At 42.1% G+C, this 22,463-nt stretch overlaps 1 protein-coding gene across 4 annotated transcripts in view; it reads left to right on the top strand.

The window, feature by feature from the left end:
* Positions 1–22,463, top strand: part of LOC133545263 (BMP/retinoic acid-inducible neural-specific protein 3-like) — a 1,164,151-nt gene that overhangs the window by 68,696 nt on the left and 1,072,992 nt on the right. For all 4 annotated transcript variants that reach the window (XM_061890672.1, XM_061890669.1, XM_061890671.1 and 1 more), the window contains exons 3-4: positions 12,504–12,694; positions 18,963–19,162. In XM_061890672.1, coding sequence (XP_061746656.1) covers positions 12,504–12,694; positions 18,963–19,162 — 391 coding nt within the window. The remainder of the gene's footprint in view (positions 1–12,503; positions 12,695–18,962; positions 19,163–22,463) is intronic.

Below are 22,463 nucleotides of genomic sequence, written 5' to 3'. Positions count from 1 at the left end.
AGAACATATTTGGACACAAGTCGGTAATCTAGTAGTAGTGGTAGTAGTAAGTCTGACAGAACATATTTGGACCCAAGTCAGTAAGCTAGTAGTAGTGGTAGTAGTAAGTCTGACAGAACATATTTGGACCCAAGTCAGTAAGCTAGTAGTAGTGGTAGTACTAAGTCTGACAGAACATATTTGGACCCAAGTCAGTAATGTAGTAGTAGTGGTAGTACTAAGTCTGACAGAACATATTTGGACCCAAGTCAGTAATCTAGTAGTAGTGGTAGTAGTAAGTCTGACAGAACATATTTGGACCCAAGTCAGTAATGTAGTAGTAGTGGTAGTACTAAGTCTGACAGAACATATTTGGACCCAAGTCAGTAATCTAGTAGTAGTGGTAGTACTAAGTCTGACAGAACATATTTGGACCCAAGTCGGTAATCTAGTAGTAGTGGTAGTAGTAAGTCTGACAGAACATATTTGGACCCAAGTCAGTAAGCTAGTAGTAGTGGTAGTAGTAAGTCTGACAGAACATATTTGGACCCAAGTCAGTAATCTAGTAGTAGTGGTAGTACTAAGTCTGACAGAACATATTTGGACCCAAGTCAGTAATCTAGTAGTAGTGGTAGTAGTAAGTCTGACAGAACATATTTGGACCCAAGTCAGTAAGCTAGTAGTAGTGGTAGTACTAAGTCTGACAGAACATATTTGGACCCAAGTCAGTAATCTAGTAGTAGTGGTAGTACTAAGTCTGACAGAACATATTTGGACCCAAGTCGGTAATCTAGTAGTAGTGGTAGTACTAAGTCTGACAGAACATATTTGGACCCAAGTCGGTAATCTAGTAGTAGTGGTAGTAGTAAGTCTGACAGAACATATTTGGACCCAAGTCAGTAAGCTAGTAGTAGTGGTAGTACTAAGTCTGACAGAACATATTTGGACCCAAGTCAGTAATGTAGTAGTAGTGGTAGTACTAAGTCTGACAGAACATATTTGGACCCAAGTCAGTAATCTAGTAGTAGTGGTAGTAGTAAGTCTGACAGAACATATTTGGACCCAAGTCAGTAATGTAGTAGTAGTGGTAGTACTAAGTCTGACAAAACATATTTGGACCCAAGTCAGTAATCTAGTAGTAGTGGTAGTACTAAGTCTGACAGAACATATTTGGACCCAAGTCAGTAATCTAGTAGTAGTGGTAGTACTAAGTCTGACAGAACATATTTGGACCCAAGTCAGTAATCTAGTAGTAGTGGTAGTACTAAGTCTGACAGAACATATTTGGACCCAAGTCAGTAATCTAGTAGTAGTGGTAGTACTAAGTCTGACAGAACATATTTGGACCCAAGTCGGTAATCTAGTAGTAGTGGTAGTAGTAAGTCTGACAGAACATATTTGGACCCAAGTCAGTAAGCTAGTAGTAGTGGTAGTAGTAAGTCTGACAGAACATATTTGGACCCAAGTCAGTAATCTAGTAGTAGTGGTAGTACTAAGTCTGACAGAACATATTTGGACCCAAGTCAGTAATCTAGTAGTAGTGGTAGTAGTAAGTCTGACAGAACATATTTGGACCCAAGTCAGTAAGCTAGTAGTAGTGGTAGTACTAAGTCTGACAGAACATATTTGGACCCAAGTCAGTAATCTAGTAGTAGTGGTAGTACTAAGTCTGACAGAACATATTTGGACCCAAGTCGGTAATCTAGTAGTAGTGGTAGTACTAAGTCTGACAGAACATATTTGGACCCAAGTCGGTAATCTAGTAGTAGTGGTAGTAGTAAGTCTGACAGAACATATTTGGACCCAAGTCAGTAAGCTAGTAGTAGTGGTAGTACTAAGTCTGACAGAACATATTTGGACCCAAGTCAGTAATGTAGTAGTAGTGGTAGTACTAAGTCTGACAGAACATATTTGGACCCAAGTCAGTAATCTAGTAGTAGTGGTAGTAGTAAGTCTGACAGAACATATTTGGACCCAAGTCAGTAATGTAGTAGTAGTGGTAGTACTAAGTCTGACAAAACATATTTGGACCCAAGTCAGTAATCTAGTAGTAGTGGTAGTACTAAGTCTGACAGAACATATTTGGACCCAAGTCAGTAATCTAGTAGTAGTGGTAGTACTAAGTCTGACAGAACATATTTGGACCCAAGTCAGTAATCTAGTAGTAGTGGTAGTACTAAGTCTGACAGAACATATTTGGACCCAAGTCAGTAATCTAGTAGTAGTGGTAGTACTAAGTCTGACAGAACATATTTGGACCCAAGTCGGTAATCTAGTAGTAGTGGTAGTAGTAAGTCTGACAGAACATATTTGGACCCAAGTCAGTAAGCTAGTAGTAGTGGTAGTAGTAAGTCTGACAGAACATATTTGGACCCAAGTCAGTAAGCTAGTAGTAGTGGTAGTAGTAAGTCTGACAGAACATATTTGGACCCAAGTCAGTAATGTAGTAGTAGTGGTAGTACTAAGTCTGACAGAACATATTTGGACCCAAGTCAGTAATCTAGTAGTAGTGGTAGTAGTAAGTCTGACAGAACATATTTGGACCCAAGTCAGTAATGTAGTAGTAGTGGTAGTACTAAGTCTGACAAAACATATTTGGACCCAAGTCAGTAATCTAGTAGTAGTGGTAGTACTAAGTCTGACAGAACATATTTGGACCCAAGTCAGTAATCTAGTAGTAGTGGTAGTAGTAAGTCTGACAGAACATATTTGGACCCAAGTCAGTAATGTAGTAGTAGTGGTAGTACTAAGTCTGACAGAACATATTTGGACCCAAGTCAGTAATCTAGTAGTAGTGGTAGTACTAAGTCTGACAGAACATATTTGGACCCAAGTCAGTAATCTAGTAGTAGTGGTAGTACTAAGTCTGACAGAACATATTTGGACCCAAGTCAGTAATCTAGTAGTAGTGGTAGTAGTAAGTCTGACAGAACATATTTGGACCCAAGTCAGTAATCTAGTAGTAGTGGTAGTACTAAGTCTGACAGAACATATTTGGACCCGAGTCAGTAATCTAGTAGTAGTGGTAGTACTAAGTCTGACAGAACATATTTGGACCCAAGTCAGTAATCTAGTAGTAGTGGTAGTACTAAGTCTGACAGAACATATTTGGACCCAAGTCAGTAATCTAGTAGTAGTGGTAGTACTAAGTCTGACAGAACATATTTGGACCCGAGTCAGTAATCTAGTAGTAGTGGTAGTAGTAAGTCTGACAGAACATATTTGGACCCAAGTCAGTAATCTAGTAGTAGTGGTAGTACTAAGTCTGACAGAACATATTTGGACCCAAGTCAGTAATCTAGTAGTAGTGGTAGTAGTAAGTCTGACAGAACATATTTGGACCCAAGTCAGTAATCTAGTAGTAGTGGTAGTACTAAGTCTGACAGAACATATTTGGACCCAAGTCAGTAATCTAGTAGTAGTGGTAGTACTAAGTCTGACAGAACATATTTGGACCCAAGTCAGTAATCTAGTAGTAGTGGTAGTACTAAGTCTGACAGAACATATTTGGACCCAAGTCAGTAATCTAGTAGTAGTGGTAGTACTAAGTCTGACAGAACATATTTGGACCCAAGTCAGTAATCTAGTAGTAGTGGTAGTACTAAGTCTGACAGAACATATTTGGACCCAAGTCAGTAATCTAGTAGTAGTGGTAGTACTAAGTCTGACAGAACATATTTGGACCCAAGTCAGTAATCTAGTAGTAGTGGTAGTACTAAGTCTGAGGGAAGAAACCAGGTAAAAGATGAGGGTGTGTGGAGAGAATTGTGAAGTTGCTGAGCTGCAGTGTCCTTCATTTCCTTCCGAGATGCACATTTGCTGTTTATTCAGAACGTGTCCCAATAGAACGTTCTAGTTCTAGTCTCTAGCACGGCATGCAGTGGGGATTGTCTTCACTGTGGATGGCAACTTGAGCTGACAGCTAATTAGCGGCAGGTGTTATGTTCTCCCATGCAGAAACCCCCCCGGAGCAAATCTGCATAGTCAACACTTTCTATTTAGGAAGATTTGAAGTCCAGGTGCAAAGTGCTTCATGGACGCCATCTTCGTCTTCATCTTCATCTTCATCTTCATCATCATCATCTTTCTGCATCAGCTAGCACTCTTTTTCCTCCTGGAGAACAAAGCCAGGACGCCAGGAAATGAAGCAAAACCCTCTCAGCCTCCCTTGGACACAAGTCAGTGACTAAGACATCAGTCAAAACCCCCCTGATGATCCACTTTCTTAGTGACTAAACCATCAGTCAAAACCCTCCTGATGATCCACTTTCTTAGTGACTAAGACGTCAGTCAAAACCCTCCTGATGATCCACTTTCACAAACCACCGGCTGCCAAGAACATATAACCATAGTCAAGGGGGCAAGTGACGGACTAAGCCTTGGAGTGTGTCTCCTTTGAACAAGAAATATTATTAGTGTTGGTAAAAGTAACTTGACTAATTGTTGTAGTTTGTCTCCTTTAAAGAATAAACACTATTAGTGTTAGTTCAAGTAACTTGACTAATTGTTCTAGTTTGTCTCCTTTAAAGAATAAACACTATTAGTGTTAGTTCAAGTAACTTGACTAATTGTTCTAGTTTGTCTCCTTTAAAGAATAAACACTATTAGTGTTAGTAAAAGTAACTTCACTAATTGTTGTAGTTTGTCTCCTTTAAAGAATAAACACTATTAATGTTAGTAAAAGTAACTTGACTAATTGTTGTAGTTTGTCTCCTTTAAATAATAAACACTATTAGTGTTTGTAAAAGTAACTTGACTAATTGTTGTAGTTTGTCTCCTTTAAAGAATAAACACTATTAGTGTTAGTAAAAGTAACTTGACTAATTGTTGTAGTTTGTCTCCTTTAAAGAATAAACACTATTAGTGTTAGTAAAAGTAACTTGACCAATTGTTGTAGTTTGTCTCCTTTAAAGAATAAACACTATTAGTGTTTGTAAAAGTAACTTGGCTAATTGTTGTAGTTTGTCTCCTTTAAAGAATAAACACTATTAGTGTTAGTAAAAGTAACTTGACCAATTGTTGTAGTTTGTCTCCTTTAAAGAATAAACACTATTAGTGTTTGTAAAAGTAACTTGACTAATTGTTGTAGTTTGTCTCCTTTAAAGAATAAACACTATTAGTGTTTGTAAAAGTAACTTGACTAATTGTTGTAGTGTGTCTCCTTTAAAGAATAAACACTATTAGGGTAAGTAAAAGTAACTTGACTAATTGTTGTAGTTTGTCTCCTTTAAAGAATAAACACTATTAGTGTTAGTAAAAGTAACTTGACTAATTGTTGTAGTTTGTCTCCTTTAAAGAATAAACACTATTAGTGTTAGTAAAAGTAACTTGACCAATTGTTGTAGTTTGTCTCCTTTAAAGAATAAACACTATTAGTGTTTGTAAAAGTAACTTGACTAATTGTTGTAGTTTGTCTCCTTTAAAGAATAAACACTATTAGTGTTTGTAAAAGTAACTTGACTAATTGTTGTAGTTTGTCTCCTTTAAAGAATAAACACTATTAGTGTTAGTAAAAGTAACTTGACTAATTGTTGTAGTTTGTCTCCTTTAAAGAATAAACACTATTAGTGTTTGTAAAAGTAACTTGACTAATTGTTGTAGTTTGTCTCCTTTAAAGAATAAACACTATTAGTGTTAGTAAAAGTAACTTGACCAATTGTTGTAGTTTGTCTCCTTTAAAGAATAAACACTATTAGTGTTTGTAAAAGTAACTTGGCTAATTGTTGTAGTTTGTCTCCTTTATAGAATAAACACTATTAGTGTTAGTAAAAGTAACTTGACTAATTGTTGTAGTTTGTCTCCTTTAAAGAATAAACACTATTAGTGTTAGTAAAAGTAACTTGACCAATTGTTGTAGTTTGTCTCCTTTAAAGAATAAACACTATTAGTGTTTGTAAAAGTAACTTGACTAATTGTTGTAGTGTGTCTCCTTTAAAGAATAAACACTATTAGGGTAAGTAAAAGTAACTTGACTAATTGTTGTAGTTTGTCTCCTTTAAAGAATAAACACTATTAGTGTTAGTAAAAGTAACTTGACTAATTGTTGTAGTTTGTCTCCTTTAAAGAATAAACACTATTAGTGTTAGTAAAAGTAACTTGACCAATTGTTGTAGTTTGTCTCCTTTAAAGAATAAACACTATTAGTGTTTGTAAAAGTAACTTGACTAATTGTTGTAGTTTGTCTCCTTTAAAGAATAAACACTATTAGTGTTTGTAAAAGTAACTTGACTAATTGTTGTAGTGTGTCTCCTTTAAAGAATAAACACTATTAGGGTAAGTAAAAGTAACTTGACTAATTGTTGTAGTTTGTCTCCTTTATTGAATAAACACTATTAGGGTAAGTAAAAGTAACTTGACTAATTGTTGTAGTTTGTCTCCTTTATTGAATAAACACTATTAGGGTAAGTAAAAGTTACTTGAACAATTGTTGTAGTTGGTCTCCTTTAAAGAATAAACACTATTAGTGTTAGTAAAAGTAACTTGACCAATTGTTGTAGTTTGTCTCTTTTAAAACAATAAATACTATGTTATTTTCATGCCTTCATGCCATCATGCCTTCATGTCAACATGTCATCATGTCAACATGCCTTCATGCCATCATGTCATCATGCCTTCATGTCAACATGCCATCATGTCATCATGCCATCAAGTAATCATGCCATCATGCCTTCATGCCTTCATGCCATCATGTCATCATGCCATCATGCCTTCATGCCTTCATGCCTTCATGCCATCATGTCATCATGCCATCATGCCTTCATGTCATTATGCCATCATGTCATCATGCCTTCATGCCATCATGCCATCATGCCATCATGCCATCATGCCTTCATGTCATCATACCTTCATGCCTTCATGCCTTCATGCCATCATGCCATCATGCCATCATGCCTTCATGCCATCATGCCATCATGCCATCATGCCTTCATGTCATCATACCTTCATGCCATCATGCCTTCATGCCATCATGCCATCATGCCATCATGCCTTCATGCCATCATATAAACATGAAGCAATTTTTGGTCCATATGATGTTGTATATTTGGAGTAGATTGTTTGTCAGACATGTGGTTTCTTCTAGTTGTGCTGCAAGTGGAGAGAGTGGACTTGTGCTAGAAGTGACAGGAAACAAAAGGGTTAGTTTTAGTTGCACACAATAGTCCAGTTTTAATGATAACTCCTGGGACTGTTGGCCAGGCAGCAGACATTTATTATGTTCCGTCTCCTAATGAAGCTCTCATTTGACCACACACTCCCTCAGGCAGGTCTCACTGCGATCCTGCTTTATGTTCAATCTTCAAGTCTTACATTGTCATGGTTTATGTTCAATCTTCAAGTCTTACACTGTCATGGTTTATGTTCAATCTTCAAGTCTTACATTGTCATGGTTTATGTTCAATCTTCAAGTCTTACGTTGTCATGGTTTATGTTCAATCTTCAAGTCTTTCATTGTCATGGTTTATGTTCAATGTTCAAGTCTTACGTTGTCATGGTTTATGTTCAGTCTTCAAGTCTTACGTTGTCATGGTTTATGTTCAATCTTCAAGGCTTACGTTGTCATGGTTTATGTTCAATCTTCAAGTCTTACGTTGTCATGGTTTATGTTTAATCTTCAAGTCTTACATTGTCATAGTTTATGTTCAATGTTCAAGTCTTACGTTGTCATGGTTTATGTTCAGTCTTCAAGTCTTACGTTGTCATGGTTTATGTTCAATCTTCAAGGCTTACGTTGTCATGGTTTATGTTCAATCTTCAAGTTTTACGTTGTCATGGTTTATGTTCAATCTTCAAGTCTTATGTTGTCATGGTTTTTGTTCGATGTTCAAGTCTTACCTTGTCATGGTTTATGTTCAATGTTAAAGTCTTACCTTGTCATGGTTTATGTTCAATGTTCAAGTCTTACCTTGTCATGGTTTATGTTTAATGTTCAAGTCTTACCTTGTCATGGTTTATGTTCAATGTTCAAGTCTTGTGTTGTCATGGTTTATGTTCAATGTTCAAGTCTTACCTTGTCATGGTTAATGTGTAATGTTCAAGTCTTACCTTGTCATGGTTTATGTTCAATGTTCAAGTCTTGTGTTGTCATGGTTTATGTTCAATGTTCAAGTCGTACCTTGTCATAGTCTATGGTCAATGTTCAAGTCTTACGTTGTCATGGTTTATGATCAGTGTTCAAGTCTTACCTTGTCACGGTTTATGTTTAATGTTCAAGTCTTACCTTGTCATGGTCTATGTTCAATGTTCAAGTCTTGTGTTGTCATGGTTTATGTTCAATGTTCAAGTCGTACCTTGTCATAGTCTATGGTCAATGTTCAAGTCTTACGTTGTCATGGTTTATGATCAGTGTTCAAGTCTTACGTTGTTATGGTTTATGTTCAATCTTCAAGTCGTACCTTGTCATAGTCTATGGTCAATGTTCAAGTCTTACGTTGTCATGGTTTATGATCAGTGTTCAAGTCTTACCTTGTCATGGTTCATGTTTAATGTTCAAGTCTTACCTTGTCATGGTTTATGTTCAATGTTCAAGTCTTGTGTTGTCATGGTTTATGTTCAATGTTCAAGTCGTACCTTGTCATAGTCTATGGTCAATGTTCAAGTCTTACGTTGTCATGGTTTATGATCAGTGTTCAAGTCTTACGTTGTTATGGTTTATGTTCAATCTTCAAGTCGTACCTTGTCATAGTCTATGGTCAATGTTCAAGTCTTACGTTGTCATGGTTTATGATCAGTGTTCAAGTCTTACCTTGTCATGGTTCATGTTTAATGTTCAAGTCTTACGTTGTCATGGTTTATGATCAGTGTTCAATTCTTACGTTGTTATGGTTTATGTTCAATCTTCAAGTCTTACGTTGTCGTGGTTTATGTTCGCTCTTCAAGTCTTACGTCGTCGTGGTTTATGTTCAATGTTTGCAGAATGAGCCTGCCTGGTCCCCAATAGTGCATATTCAAGTCATGCATTATTATTTACTATTTTAATGATTATTTACTATTATGATGATTTCCAATCACAACGGTGCACCTGCGACCCATGCCAGACATGCCAGACATGCCAGACATGCGAAGAGATCTTCTTGCTTTTAGGTCGGGTGTTGTTGATGCTCCTGGCGTCCTGTCCTGGGACTTTAGGACCTTTTCTTATTATTGCAGCCGCACAGTAACTTTGTGACTCTGTGCTTTCCAATAAAGTTGTCCTTACAAACTTGGGGGGGTTGGAAAGGCCATGGACACACACACACACACACACACACACACACACACACACACACACACACACACACACACACACACACACACACACACACACACACACACACACACACACACACACACACACACACACACACACACACAGAACAAATAAAGTTCTTGTCTGTGTGTGTGTGTGTGTGTGTGTGTGTGTGTGTGTGTGTATGTGTGTGTGTGTGTGTGTATGTGTGTAAAAGTTGTATGTATCAGGAAAGTCTGCAATAAAAGGAGGCTGCACTTATCTGTTGTCATTTGCATACTATTAGCATATGTTGTGGTTAGCATGTTGTCCTCACTATTACAGCTAGTCAGTGGTGATGACACACATCTAGTCTTAGACTTAGACTGCTCACATCTAGTCTTAGACTTAGACTACTCACATCTAGTCTTGGACTTAGATTGGTCACATCTAGTCTTAGACTTAGACTGGTCACATCTAGTCTTAGACTTAGATTGGTCACATCTAGTCTTAGACTTAGATTGGTCACATCTAGTCTTGGACTTAGATTGGTCACATCTAGTCTTAGACTTAGATTGGTCACATCTATTCTTAGACTTAGATCGGTCACATCTAGTCTTAGACTTAGATTGGTCACATCTAGTCTTAGACTTAGATTGGTCACATCTAGTCTTAGACTTAGATTGGTCACATCTATTCTTAGACTTAGATCGGTCACATCTAGTCTTGGACTTAGATTGGTCACATCTAGTCTCAGACTTAGATTGGTCCCATGTAGTCTTGGCCTTAATTTTGGTCACATCTAGTCCTAGACTTTGATCGGTCACATCTAGTCTTAGACTTAGACTGGTCACATCTAGTCTTACACTTAGATCGGTCACATCTAGTCTTAGACTTAGATCGGTCACATCTAGTCTTAGATTTAGATAGATCACATCTATTCTTAGACTTAGATCGGTCACATCTAGTCTTAGACTTAGATCGGTCACATGTAATCTTAGACCTGGCTCGGTCCCATCTAGTCTAGCGACTGGTGCCGAAACCCAAATATGTATACTCCAAAACCAGGAGGGTGTGCCTGCGCAAGGAAGGTTTTGCCCTGTGGTAGTGAGAAAAACAACTGTTGAGAAACAAGTAATCCTACCTGTGGGAGCCAACAACAGTGTCATTTCCCCTCGTTATCATTGAACTATTGTGTGGTCATACCAATTCTGACACACAATGTGTGACAATGTGTGTGTTTAAGTGTGTGTTTGATTGTGTATTGGGGTTGTTGTGTTTGAGTGTGCAATGACGGTGTTGTGTTTGAGTGTGTAATGGCGGTGTTGTGTTTGAGTGTGTATTGACATTGTGTTTGATTGTGCAATGACGGTGTTGTGTTTGAGTGTGTATTGATATTGTGTTTGATTGTGCAATGACGGTGTTGTGTTTGAGTGTGTATTGACATTGTGTTTGATTGTGCAATGACGGTGTTGTGTTTGAGTGTGTATTGACATTGTGTTTGATTGTGCAATGACGGTGTTGTGTTTGAGTGTGTATTGATATTGTGTTTGAGTGTGCAATGACGGTGTTGTGTTTGAGTGTGTAATGGCGGTGTTGTGTTTGAGTGTGTATTGACATTGTGTTTGATTGTGCAATGACGGTGTTGTGTTTGAGTGTGTATTGATATTGTGTTTGAGTGTGCAATGACGGTGTTGTGTTTGAGTGTGTAATGGCGGTGTTGTGTTTGAGTGTGTATTGACATTGTGTTTGATTGTGCAATGACGGTGTTGTGTTTGAGTGTGTATTGACATTGCGTTTGAGTGTGCAATGACGGTGTTGTGTTTGAGTGTGTAATGGCGGTGTTGTGTTTGAGTGTGTATTGACATTGTGTTTGAGTGTGCAATGACGGTGTTGTGTTTGAGTGTGTAATGACGGTGTTGTGTTTGTGTGTATTGACATTGTGTTTGATTGTGCAATGACGGTGTTGTGTTTGAGTGTGTATTGACATTGTGTTTGAGTGTGCAATGACGGTGTTGTGTTTGAGTGTGTATTGACATTGCGTTTGAGTGTGCAATGACGGTGTTGTGTTTGAGTGTGTAATGGCGGTGTTGTGTTTGAGTGTGTATTGACATTGTGTTTGATTGTGCAATGACGGTGTTGTGTTTGAGTGTGTATTGACATTGTGTTTGATTGTGCAATGACGGTGTTGTGTTTGAGTGTGTATTGATATTGTGTTTGATTGTGCAATGACGGTGTTGTGTTTGAGTGTGTATTGACATTGCGTTTGAGTGTGCAATGACGGTGTTGTGTTTGAGTGTGTAATGGCGGTGTTGTGTTTGAGTGTGTATTGACATTGTGTTTGATTGTGCAATGACGGTGTTGTGTTTGAGTGTGTATTGACATTGTGTTTGATTGTGCAATGACGGTGTTGTGTTTGAGTGTGTATTGATATTGTGTTTGAGTGTGCAATGACGGTGTTGTGTTTGAGTGTGTAATGGCGGTGTTGTGTTTGAGTGTGTATTGACATTGTGTTTGATTGTGCAATGACGGTGTTGTGTTTGAGTGTGTATTGATATTGTGTTTGAGTGTGCAATGACGGTGTTGTGTTTGAGTGTGTAATGGCGGTGTTGTGTTTGAGTGTGTATTGACATTGTGTTTGATTGTGCAATGACGGTGTTGTGTTTGAGTGTGTATTGACATTGCGTTTGAGTGTGCAATGACGGTGTTGTGTTTGAGTGTGTAATGGCGGTGTTGTGTTTGAGTGTGTATTGACATTGTGTTTGAGTGTGCAATGACGGTGTTGTGTTTGAGTGTGTATTGACATTGTGTTTGATTGTGCAATGACGGTGTTGTGTTTGAGTGTGTATTGATATTGTGTTTGAGTGTGCAATGACGGTGTTGTGTTTGAGTGTGTAATGGCGGTGTTGTGTTTGAGTGTGTATTGACATTGTGTTTGATTGTGCAATGACGGTGTTGTGTTTGAGTGTGTATTGACATTGTGTTTGAGTGTGCAATGACGGTGTTGTGTTTGAGTGTGTATTGACATTGTGTTTGAGTGTGCAATGACGGTGTTGTGTTTGAGTGTGTAATGACGGTGTTGTGTTTGAGTGTGTATTGACATTGTGTTTGAGTGTGCAATGACGGTGTTGTGTTTGAGTGTGTATTGACATTGTGTTTGAGTGTGCAATGACGGTGTTGTGTTTGAGTGTGTATTGACATTGTGTTTGAGTGTGCAATGACGGTGTTGTGTTTGAGTGTGTAATGGAGGTGTTGTGTTTGAGTGTGTATTGACATTGTGTTTGAGTGTGCAATGACGTTGTTGTTTTCCTCATGCCAGGGAGTTCAGCCACTGGAAGGTGAACAGCTTGGCCACAGAAAAGCGGGACCTCTTCAAAGCGTCTTTACCTTTAGCACCAGAGTTTTTACGCAACCTGCGGTTGCTGGGGCGACGGCCAACCTTACAGCTGATCAACGAAAACCTCATCAAGAAGTACGGGACTCACTTTCTGGCGTCGGCTACTCTCGGAGGTAAGAAGAGCTTTTACACTCCAATAACGATAAAGTCTGCTTCTAGTTGGGAGAGAAATTCTTATTTTGCTTAAAAGTCATCACAAAGTCTGCAGAAAGAAGCAAACATCTATCACCATGTCCACACCTTAGACCATGTCCACACCCTAGACCATGTCCACATCTTAACCCATGTCCACACCAACACAGATACTTACCAAACACATCTTAGACCATGTCCACACCAACACAGATACTTACCAAACACATCTTAGACCATGTCCACACCAACACAGATACTTACCAAACACATCTTAGACCATGTCCACACCAACACAGATACTTACCAAACACATCTTAGACCATGTCCACACCAACACAGATACTTACCAAACACATCTTAGACCATGTCCACACCAACACAGATACTTACCAAACACATCTTAGACCATGTCCACACCAACACAGATACTTACCAAACACATCTTAGACCATGTCCACACCAACACAGATACTTACCAAACACATCTTAGACCATGTCCACACCAACACAGATACTTACCAAACACATCTTAGACCATGTCCACACCAACACAGATACTTACCAAACACATCTTAGACCATGTCCACACCAACACATATACTTACCAAACACATCTTAGACCATGTCCACACCAACACAGATACTTACCAAACACATCTTAGACCATGTCCACACCAACACATATACTTACCAAACACATCTTAGACCATGTCCACACCAACACAGATACTTACCAAACACAAACTTATGTCTATGTTGTGCCTCTTGTCCACACGGCATTGCATACTTTTGTCCTTAAAAACCTTTTCTCCTTTAAGTTAAACATCAGAAGTCTAACATCCAACCACATCTCTCAGAAGTGTAACATCCAACCACATCTCCCAGATGTCTAACATCCAACCACATCTGCCAGAAGTGTAACATCCAATCACAGCCCTTGGGTTGTTTTTCAATCGGCCAGCTCCTAATGAGCTCTACTTATCGGGCGGAGGAAAGGATGGAAAGGAGGAAAAGAGGAAAAGATGGATCAAGCTGACAAGTTTCGATTCATGTGTCGACTTTATTGGATTCCTTGTTGCCTCTTCCCTGGTCTTGGAAGATGGAAGGAAGTCACAAAACACGACTGTCTGCCGTATCGACACAGCTCCCAGCTCACAAATGATAAATCACAAGTCCTGCATCTTACATTCCAGCAACATCCTGACTGGTCCTCACTTGCTACGCTTCACTTCACACACCAAGGTGTGACTGGTCCTCACTTGGTACGATTCACTTCACACACCAACATGTGGCTGGTCCTCACTTGGTACGATTCACTTCACACACCAACACGTGGCTGGTCCTCACTTGGTACGATTCACTTCACACACCAAGGTGTGGCTGGTCCTCACCTGGTACGATTCACTTCACACACCAAGGTGTGACTGGTCCTCACTTGGTACGATTCACTTCACACACCAACATGTGGCTGGTCCTCACTTGGTACGATTCACTTCACACACCAACACGTGGCTGGTCCTCACTTGGTACGATTCACTTCACACACCAAGGTGTGGCTGGTCCTCACCTGGTACGATTCACTTCACACACCAACATGTGGCTGGTCCTCACTTGGTACGATTCACTTCACACACCAACATGTGGCTGGTCCTCACTTGGTACGATTCACTTCACACACCAAGGTGTGGCTGGTCCTCACCTGGTACGATTCACTTCACACACCAACATGTGGCTGGTCCTCACTTGGTACGATTCACTTCACACACCAAGGTGTGGCTGGTCCTCACTTGGTACGATTCACTTCACACACCAAGGTGTGGCTGGTCCTCACCTGGTACGATTCACTTCACACACCAACATGTGGCTGGTCCTCACTTGGTACGATTCACTTCACACACCAAGGTGTGGCTGGTCCTCACTTGGTACGATTCACTTCACACACCAAGGTGTGGCTGGTCCTCACTTGGTATGATTCACTTCACACACCAAGGTGTGGCTGGTCCTCACTTGGTACGATTCACTTCACACACCAACATGTGGCTGGTCCTCACTTGGTACGATTCACTTCACACACCAACACGTGGCTGGTCCTCACTTGGTACGATTCACTTCACACACCAAGGTGTGGCTGGTCCTCACCTGGTACGATTCACTTCACACACCAACATGTGGCTGGTCCTCACTTGGTACGATTCACTTCACACACCAACATGTGGCTGGTCCTCACTTGGTACGATTCACTTCACACACCAAGGTGTGGCTGGTCCTCACCTGGTACGATTCACTTCACACACCAACATGTGGCTGGTCCTCACTTGGTACGATTCACTTCACACACCAAGGTGTGGCTGGTCCTCACTTGGTACGATTCACTTCACACACCAACATGTGGCTGGTCCTCACTTGGTACGATTCACTTCACACACCAAGGTGTGGCTGGTCCTCACTTGGTACGATTCACTTCACACAGCAAGGTGTGGCTGGTCCTCACTTGGTACGATTCACTTCACACACCAAGGTGTGGCTGGTCCTCACTTGGTATGATTCACTTCACACACCAAGGTGTGGCTGGTCCTCACTTGCTACGCTTCACTTCACACAGCAACATGTGGCTGGTCCTCACTTGGTACGCTTCACTTCACACACCAACCTGGGGCTGGTCCTCACTTGGTATGGTTCACTTCACACACCAACATGTGGCTGGTCCTCACTTGCTACGATTCCCTTCACACACCATCATGTGGCTGGTGCTCACTTGGTACGGTTCACTTCACACACCAAGTTGTGGCTGGTCCTCACCTGGTACGATTCACTTCACACACCAACATGTGGCTTGTCCTCACTTGGTACGCTTCACTTCACACACCAACATGTGGCTGTTCCTCACTTGGTACGCTTCACTTCACACACCAACATGTGGCTGGTCCTCACTTGGTATGGTTCACTTCACACACCAAGGTGTGGCTGGTCCTCACTTGGTACGATTCACTTCACACACCAACATGTGGCTGGTCCTCACTTGGTATGGTTCACTTCACACACCAAGGTGTGGCTGGTCCTCACTTGGTACGAGTCACTTCACACACCAACATGTGGCTGGTCCTCACTTGGTACGCTTCACTTCACACACCAACATGTGGCTGTTCCTCACTTGGTACGCTTCACTTCACACACCAACATGTGGCTGGTCCTCACTTGGTACGCTTCACTTCACACACCAACATGTGGCTGGTCCTCACTTGGTTTGGTTCACTTCACACACCAAGGTGTGGCTGGTCCTCACTTGGTACGCTTCACTTCACACACCAACATGTGACTGGTCCTCACATGGTACGGTTCCCTTTACACACCAACATGTGGCTGGTCCTCACTTGGTACGATTCACTTCACACACCATCTTGTGGCTGGTCCTCACTTGGTATGGTTCACTTCACACACCAACATGTGGCTGGTCCTCACTTGGTACGATTCACTTCACACACCATCTTGTGGCTGGTCCTCACTTGGTATGGTTCACTTCACACACCAACATGTGGCTGGTCCTCACCTGGTACAATTCACTTCACACACCAACATGTGGCTGGTCCTCACTTGGTACGCTTCATTTCACACACCAACATGTGGCTGTTCCTCATTTGGTACGCTTCACTTCACACACCAACATGTGGCTGGTCCTCACTTTGTATGGTTCACTTCACACACCAAGGTGTGGCTGGTCCTCACTTGGTACGATTCACTTCACACACCAACATGTGGCTGGTCCTCACTTGGTATGGTTCACTTCACACACCAAGGTGTGGCTGGTCCTCACTTGGTACGAGTCACTTCACACACCAACATGTGGCTGGTCCTCACTTGGTACGCTTCACTTCACACACCAACATGTGGCTGTTCCTCACTTGGTACGCTTCACTTCACACACCAACATGTGGCTGGTCCTCACTTGGTTTGGTTCACTTCACACACCAAGGTGTGGCTGGTCCTCACTTGGTACGATTCACTTCACACACCAACATGTGGCTTGTCCTCACTTGGTACGCTTCACTTCACACACCAACATGTGGCTGTTCCTCACTTGGTACGGTTCACTTTACACACCAAGGTGTGGCTGGTCCTCACTTGGTACGCTTCACTTCACACACCAACGTGTGACTGGTCCTCACTTGGTACGGTTCACTTCACACACCAAGGTGTGGCTGGTCCTCAGTTGGTATGCTTCACTTCACACACCAACATGTGGCTGGTCCTCACTTGGTACGCTTCACTTCACACACCAACATGTGGCTGGTCCTCACTTGGTTTGGTTCACTTCACACACCAAGGTGTGGCTGGTCCTCACTTGGTACGCTTCACTTCACACACCAACATGTGACTGGTCCTCACTTGGTATGGTTCACTTCACACACCAACATGTGGCTGGTCCTCACTTGGTACGATTCACTTCACACACCATCTTGTGGCTGGTCCTCACTTGGTATGGTTCACTTCACACACCAACATGTGGCTGGTCCTCACTTGGTACGCTTCACTTCACACACCAACATGTGGCTGATCCTCACTTGGTACGATTCCCTTCACACACCATTATGTGGCTGGTCCTCACTTGGTACGCTTCACTTCACACACCAACATGTGGTTGGTCCTCACTTGGTATGGTTCACTTCACACACCAAGGTGTGGCTGGTCCTCACCTGGTACGGTTCACTTCACACATCAACATGTGGCTGGTCCTCACTTGGTACGATTCACTTCACACACCAACTAGTGGCTGGTCCTCACTTGGTACGGTTCACTTCACACACCAAGGTGTGGCTGGTCTTTACTTGGTACGGTTCACTTCACACACCAACATGTGGCTGGTCCTCACTTGGTACGGTTTACTTTACACACCAACATGTGGCTGGTCCTCACTTGGTACGCTTCACTTCACACACCAAGGTGTGGCTGGTCCTCACCTGGTACGGTTCACTTCACACACCAACATGTGGCTGGTCTCACTTGGTACAATTCACTTCACACACCAAGGTGTGGCTGGTCTTTACTTGGTACGGTTCACTTCACACACCAACATGTGGCTGGTCCTCACTTGGTACGCTTCACTTCACACACCAACATGTGGCTGATCCTCACTTGGTACGATTCCTTTCACACACCATTATGTGGCTGGTCCTCACTTGGTACGCTTCACCTCACACACCAACACATGGCTGGTCCTCACTTGGTACGCTTCACTTCACACACCAACATGTGGCTGTTCCTCTCTTGGTACGCTTCACTTCACACACCAAGGTGTGGCTGGTCCTCACTTGGTATGGTTCACTTCACACACCAAGGTGTGGCTGGTCCTCACCTGGTACGGTTCACTTCACACACCAACATGTGGCTGGTCCTCACTTGGTACGATTCACTTCACACACCAACTAGTGGCTGGTCCTCACTTGGTACGGTTCACTTCACACACCAAGGTGTGGCTGGTCTTTACTTGGTACGGTTCACTTCACACACCAACATGTGGCTGGTCCTCACTTGGTACGGTTTACTTTACACACCAACATGTGGCTGGTCCTCACTTGGTACGCTTCACTTCACACACCAAGGTGTGGCTGGTACTCACCTGGTACGGTTCACTTCACACACCAACATGTGGCTGGTCCTCACTTGCTACGATTCACTTCACACACCAACATGTGGACCAAAGACTATTTGCTGTGTGAATGTAGAAATAGTGTCAAAGCGCTTTGAGTGCCTTGAAGGTAGAAACGTGCGATACAATTGTAACCCATTTACCATTTGACCCATTTACCCTTTGACCCATTTACTATTTAACCCATTTTTGTTTGACCCATTTACCATTCAACCCATTTAGCAGTGATGAAGACAGTGTTCAAGACTTGTAATTCATACATCCATCTACCCTGTCATTCATCAATCCATCTACCCTATTATTCATCCATTCATCCATCCATCTACCCCATCATTCATCATTCATCCATCCATCTACCTTGTCATTCATCCATTCACGTTGTGTGAGCAGATTTTGTACTCCGGTCTATCCCAGCAGTCAGCTGCTATCCTCAGGACGTCACCAAGGCGTCGTCATGGCAACAATGTGACTGGAAGAAAGATGAGGAAATATTGTCTGTATCAATTTCAACATATGACCTTTTTCCTCATCGCAGAAACCTGTTGATGGTTAACGAGCACGTTTGAAGAATAAAAATGAGCGTGTCATTTCCTCTTCCTCAGGGGAGGAGTCTCTGACCATCTTCTTGGACAAACAGAAGCTGAACAAGAAGTGGGAAGGCAACAACAACAACAACAACAACAGCAGCAGTAATGTGGTTTCTCTGGAGCTGCTGCACCAGTTAGCTGCTTCATACTTCACAGATCGAGAAAGCACACTTAGGAGACTCCATCACCTCCAGATCGCCACTGCAGCTATCAAGGTATGTTCCATCATCATAATAGAGGTATGGTCCATAAAAAAATAATAAAGGTATAATAATAATAATAATAATAAAGGCATGGTCCATCATAATAATGATGAAGGTATGGTCCATCATAATAATGATAAAGGTATGGTCCATAATGGACACTCTGGCGTGGTTAGAAGGCATGTCACTTCTGTCTGTGACGAGGACCGTGTCAAGGTTCATCCCAAAGTAGGTTTCTCTCCTCATGAAGACCGTCCATCCTTTTAGGCCAGCAGGACCCTCAGAAGCGCTTGTCTTGCTTTCGGATGCCTGCTGATTTCCTTAAAGGACTTGCCCAGTGATCAGCACTACCGAAATGGGAGCAGTGCAGGGCACCAGAGCGAGAGATGTTAGGCGGACTCTTCCTCAGTCGACCTCCTTGGTCCTCACACTGTCTCCATGGTGTTACCCATTGCCCTGGAGCTGGGTGGTGGCCGGTCTTTCCTCGACAAGGTGGACTCCTCCAGGGTTAGGTTTGTGGGATCAGGACAGGCTTGAAAGGCCGGGGTGGGTGGAGGAACAGAGGAGGCAGTTCCTGCGGAGGATTGTAGATCTGCTGGTTTGCGGCAGAGATGAGCCGATCTTTGCGAGAGAGACTGCAATGATCCGCAACTTTTTCGGGGTTGGAAAAGCTGCGAGGGATGATTGGATTGAGAGGATGGAGGTGTCATTGTGGCTGGGGTTGGACCAGGGATTTGCAATCACTGATAATGGAGGACCAAGTCCCAGGACAATGGTTGTGTCAATGTAGCTGACAGACCATCATGGCAGACGTTTTGGAGTGAGATGAACTGCTAGAGGTCCTGGTGAAGTGAATTCTACCAGCAAACTGTCATGCCAGCTCCTTCAAGTTGTGTGCCATGTAGTGTCAGTCACTGCCGCAGAGTCCTTGGGCAAGACACTTCACCCACCCTGCTCCCAGTGCCACTCACTCTGGGATTTGAGGCGCTGTTCTTGGCCTCCTTTTGACGGGGGACTGAAGAACAGATCAAGTTTGTAGAATAACTACCGTTTGAAAAATGATGGCTATAAATAAATATTCATTCTAACTTCCATGCCACCACGGGCAAGACCAAAGAGCTGTGACTGCAATTGTCGGGCTGGAATGGACTGGAAGAGGAGGTTTGGTATGAAAGACAGCACTTGGGGGTAAAAGTGAAATATGAAAGAATTGTACTCGCTCTGCAGTTTCCATGCCAGATGTGACCTGCTGGAGAAAGAATGGTTGTGAGAAAGGTGAAAGACTTCCAAGAGAAGGTCTTCTTAATGATGTCAAGGTGCTTTGGGAGCACAGTCAGCAGGAAAAACTGTAATAAGACCAGACATTAGGACTTTCTGAGGCCTGACAATCAACACGCAGATTCTGACCAGTCAGCAGTTTAGCTTTTGGCTGAATAGAAGAAGAGGAGGAGCAAAGTTCTACTAGCTTGGAGCAGAACTTTATGACACTGAAACTAAATCCACCCTTTGTACAACAAACACGGTGTGCCTCATTCCTGTGAGAATCCTGCGCGTAAGGGGGTGGGGGGGTGTAATTATATTTATTATTACTATTCAAAATGATGTTGTCCATGCTGAACACTTGGAGAACAAACATGGATTGTGAGTACAATTATTGTGACTTTTCTATTGCTGATCCTTTTTAATACTGAGATCAGTTCAGTGATGTTGCACAGCCCTGTAGACCAGTTCATTGATGTTGCACAGCCCTGTTAATCAGTTCATTGATGTTGCACAGTCCTGTTAATCAGTTCATTGATGTTGCACAGTCCTGTTAATCAGTTCATTGATGTTGCACAGCCCTGTAGACCAGTTCATTGATGTTGCACAGCCCTGTTAATCAGTTCAGTGATGTTGCACAGCCCTGTTAATCAGTTCATTGATGTTGCACAGCCCTGTTAATCAGTTCATTGATGTTGCACAGTCCTGTTAATCAGTTCATTGATGTTGCACAGTCCTGTTAATCAGTTCATTGATGTTGCACAGCCGTGTTAATCAGTTCATTGATGTTGCACAGTCCTGTTAATCAGTTCATTGATGTTGCACAGTCCTGTTAATCAGTTCATTGATGTTGCACAGTCCTGTTAATCAGTTCATTGATGTTGCACAGCCGTGTTAATCAGTTCATTGATGTTGCACAGCCCTGTAGATCAGTTCAGTGATGTTGCACAGCCCTGTTAATCAGTTCATTTATGTTGCACAGCCCTGTAGACCAGTTCAGTGTTGTTGCACAGCCCTGTTAATCAGTTCATTGATGTTGCACAGCCCTGTAGATCAGTTCAGTGATGTTGCACAGCCCTGTTAATCAGTTCATTGATGTTGCACAGCCCTGTAGACCAGTTCAGTGATGTTGCACAGCCCTGTTAATCAGTTTATTGAAGTTGCACAGTCCTGTTAATCAGTTCATTGATGTTGCACAGTCCTGTTAATCAGTTCATTGATGTTGCACAGCCCTGTAGATCAGTTCAGTGATGTTGCACAGCCCTGTTAATCAGTTCATTTAAGTTGCACAGCCCTGTAGACCAGTTCAGTGATGTTGCACAGCCCTATTAATCAGTTCAGTGATGTTGCACAGCCCTGTTAATCAGTTCATTGATGTTGCACAGTCCTGTTAATCAGTTCATTGATGTTGCACAGCCCTGTTAATCAGTTCAGTGATGTTGCACAGCCCTGTTAATCAGTTCATTGATGTTGCACAGCCCTGTTAATCAGTTCATTGATGTTGCACAGTCCTGTTAATCAGTTCATTGATGTTGCACAGTCCTGTTAATCAGTTCATTGATGTTGCACAGCCGTGTTAATCAGTTCATTGATGTTGCACAGTCCTGTTAATCAGTTCATTGATGTTGCACAGTCCTGTTAATCAGTTCATTGATGTTGCACAGTCCTGTTAATCAGTTCATTGATGTTGCACAGCCGTGTTAATCAGTTCATTGATGTTGCACAGCCCTGTAGATCAGTTCAGTGATGTTGCACAGCCCTGTTAATCAGTTCATTTATGTTGCACAGCCCTGTAGACCAGTTCAGTGTTGTTGCACAGCCCTGTTAATCAGTTCATTGATGTTGCACAGCCCTGTAGATCAGTTCAGTGATGTTGCACAGCCCTGTTAATCAGTTCATTGATGTTGCACAGCCCTGTAGACCAGTTCAGTGATGTTGCACAGCCCTGTTAATCAGTTTATTGAAGTTGCACAGTCCTGTTAATCAGTTCATTGATGTTGCACAGTCCTGTTAATCAGTTCATTGATGTTGCACAGCCCTGTAGATCAGTTCA

This window comes from Nerophis ophidion, linkage group LG28, assembly GCF_033978795.1.
Source record: "Nerophis ophidion isolate RoL-2023_Sa linkage group LG28, RoL_Noph_v1.0, whole genome shotgun sequence".
Taxonomy (NCBI): domain Eukaryota; kingdom Metazoa; phylum Chordata; class Actinopteri; order Syngnathiformes; family Syngnathidae; genus Nerophis; species Nerophis ophidion.
This window is presented reverse-complemented; position numbering and strand designations above follow the sequence as displayed.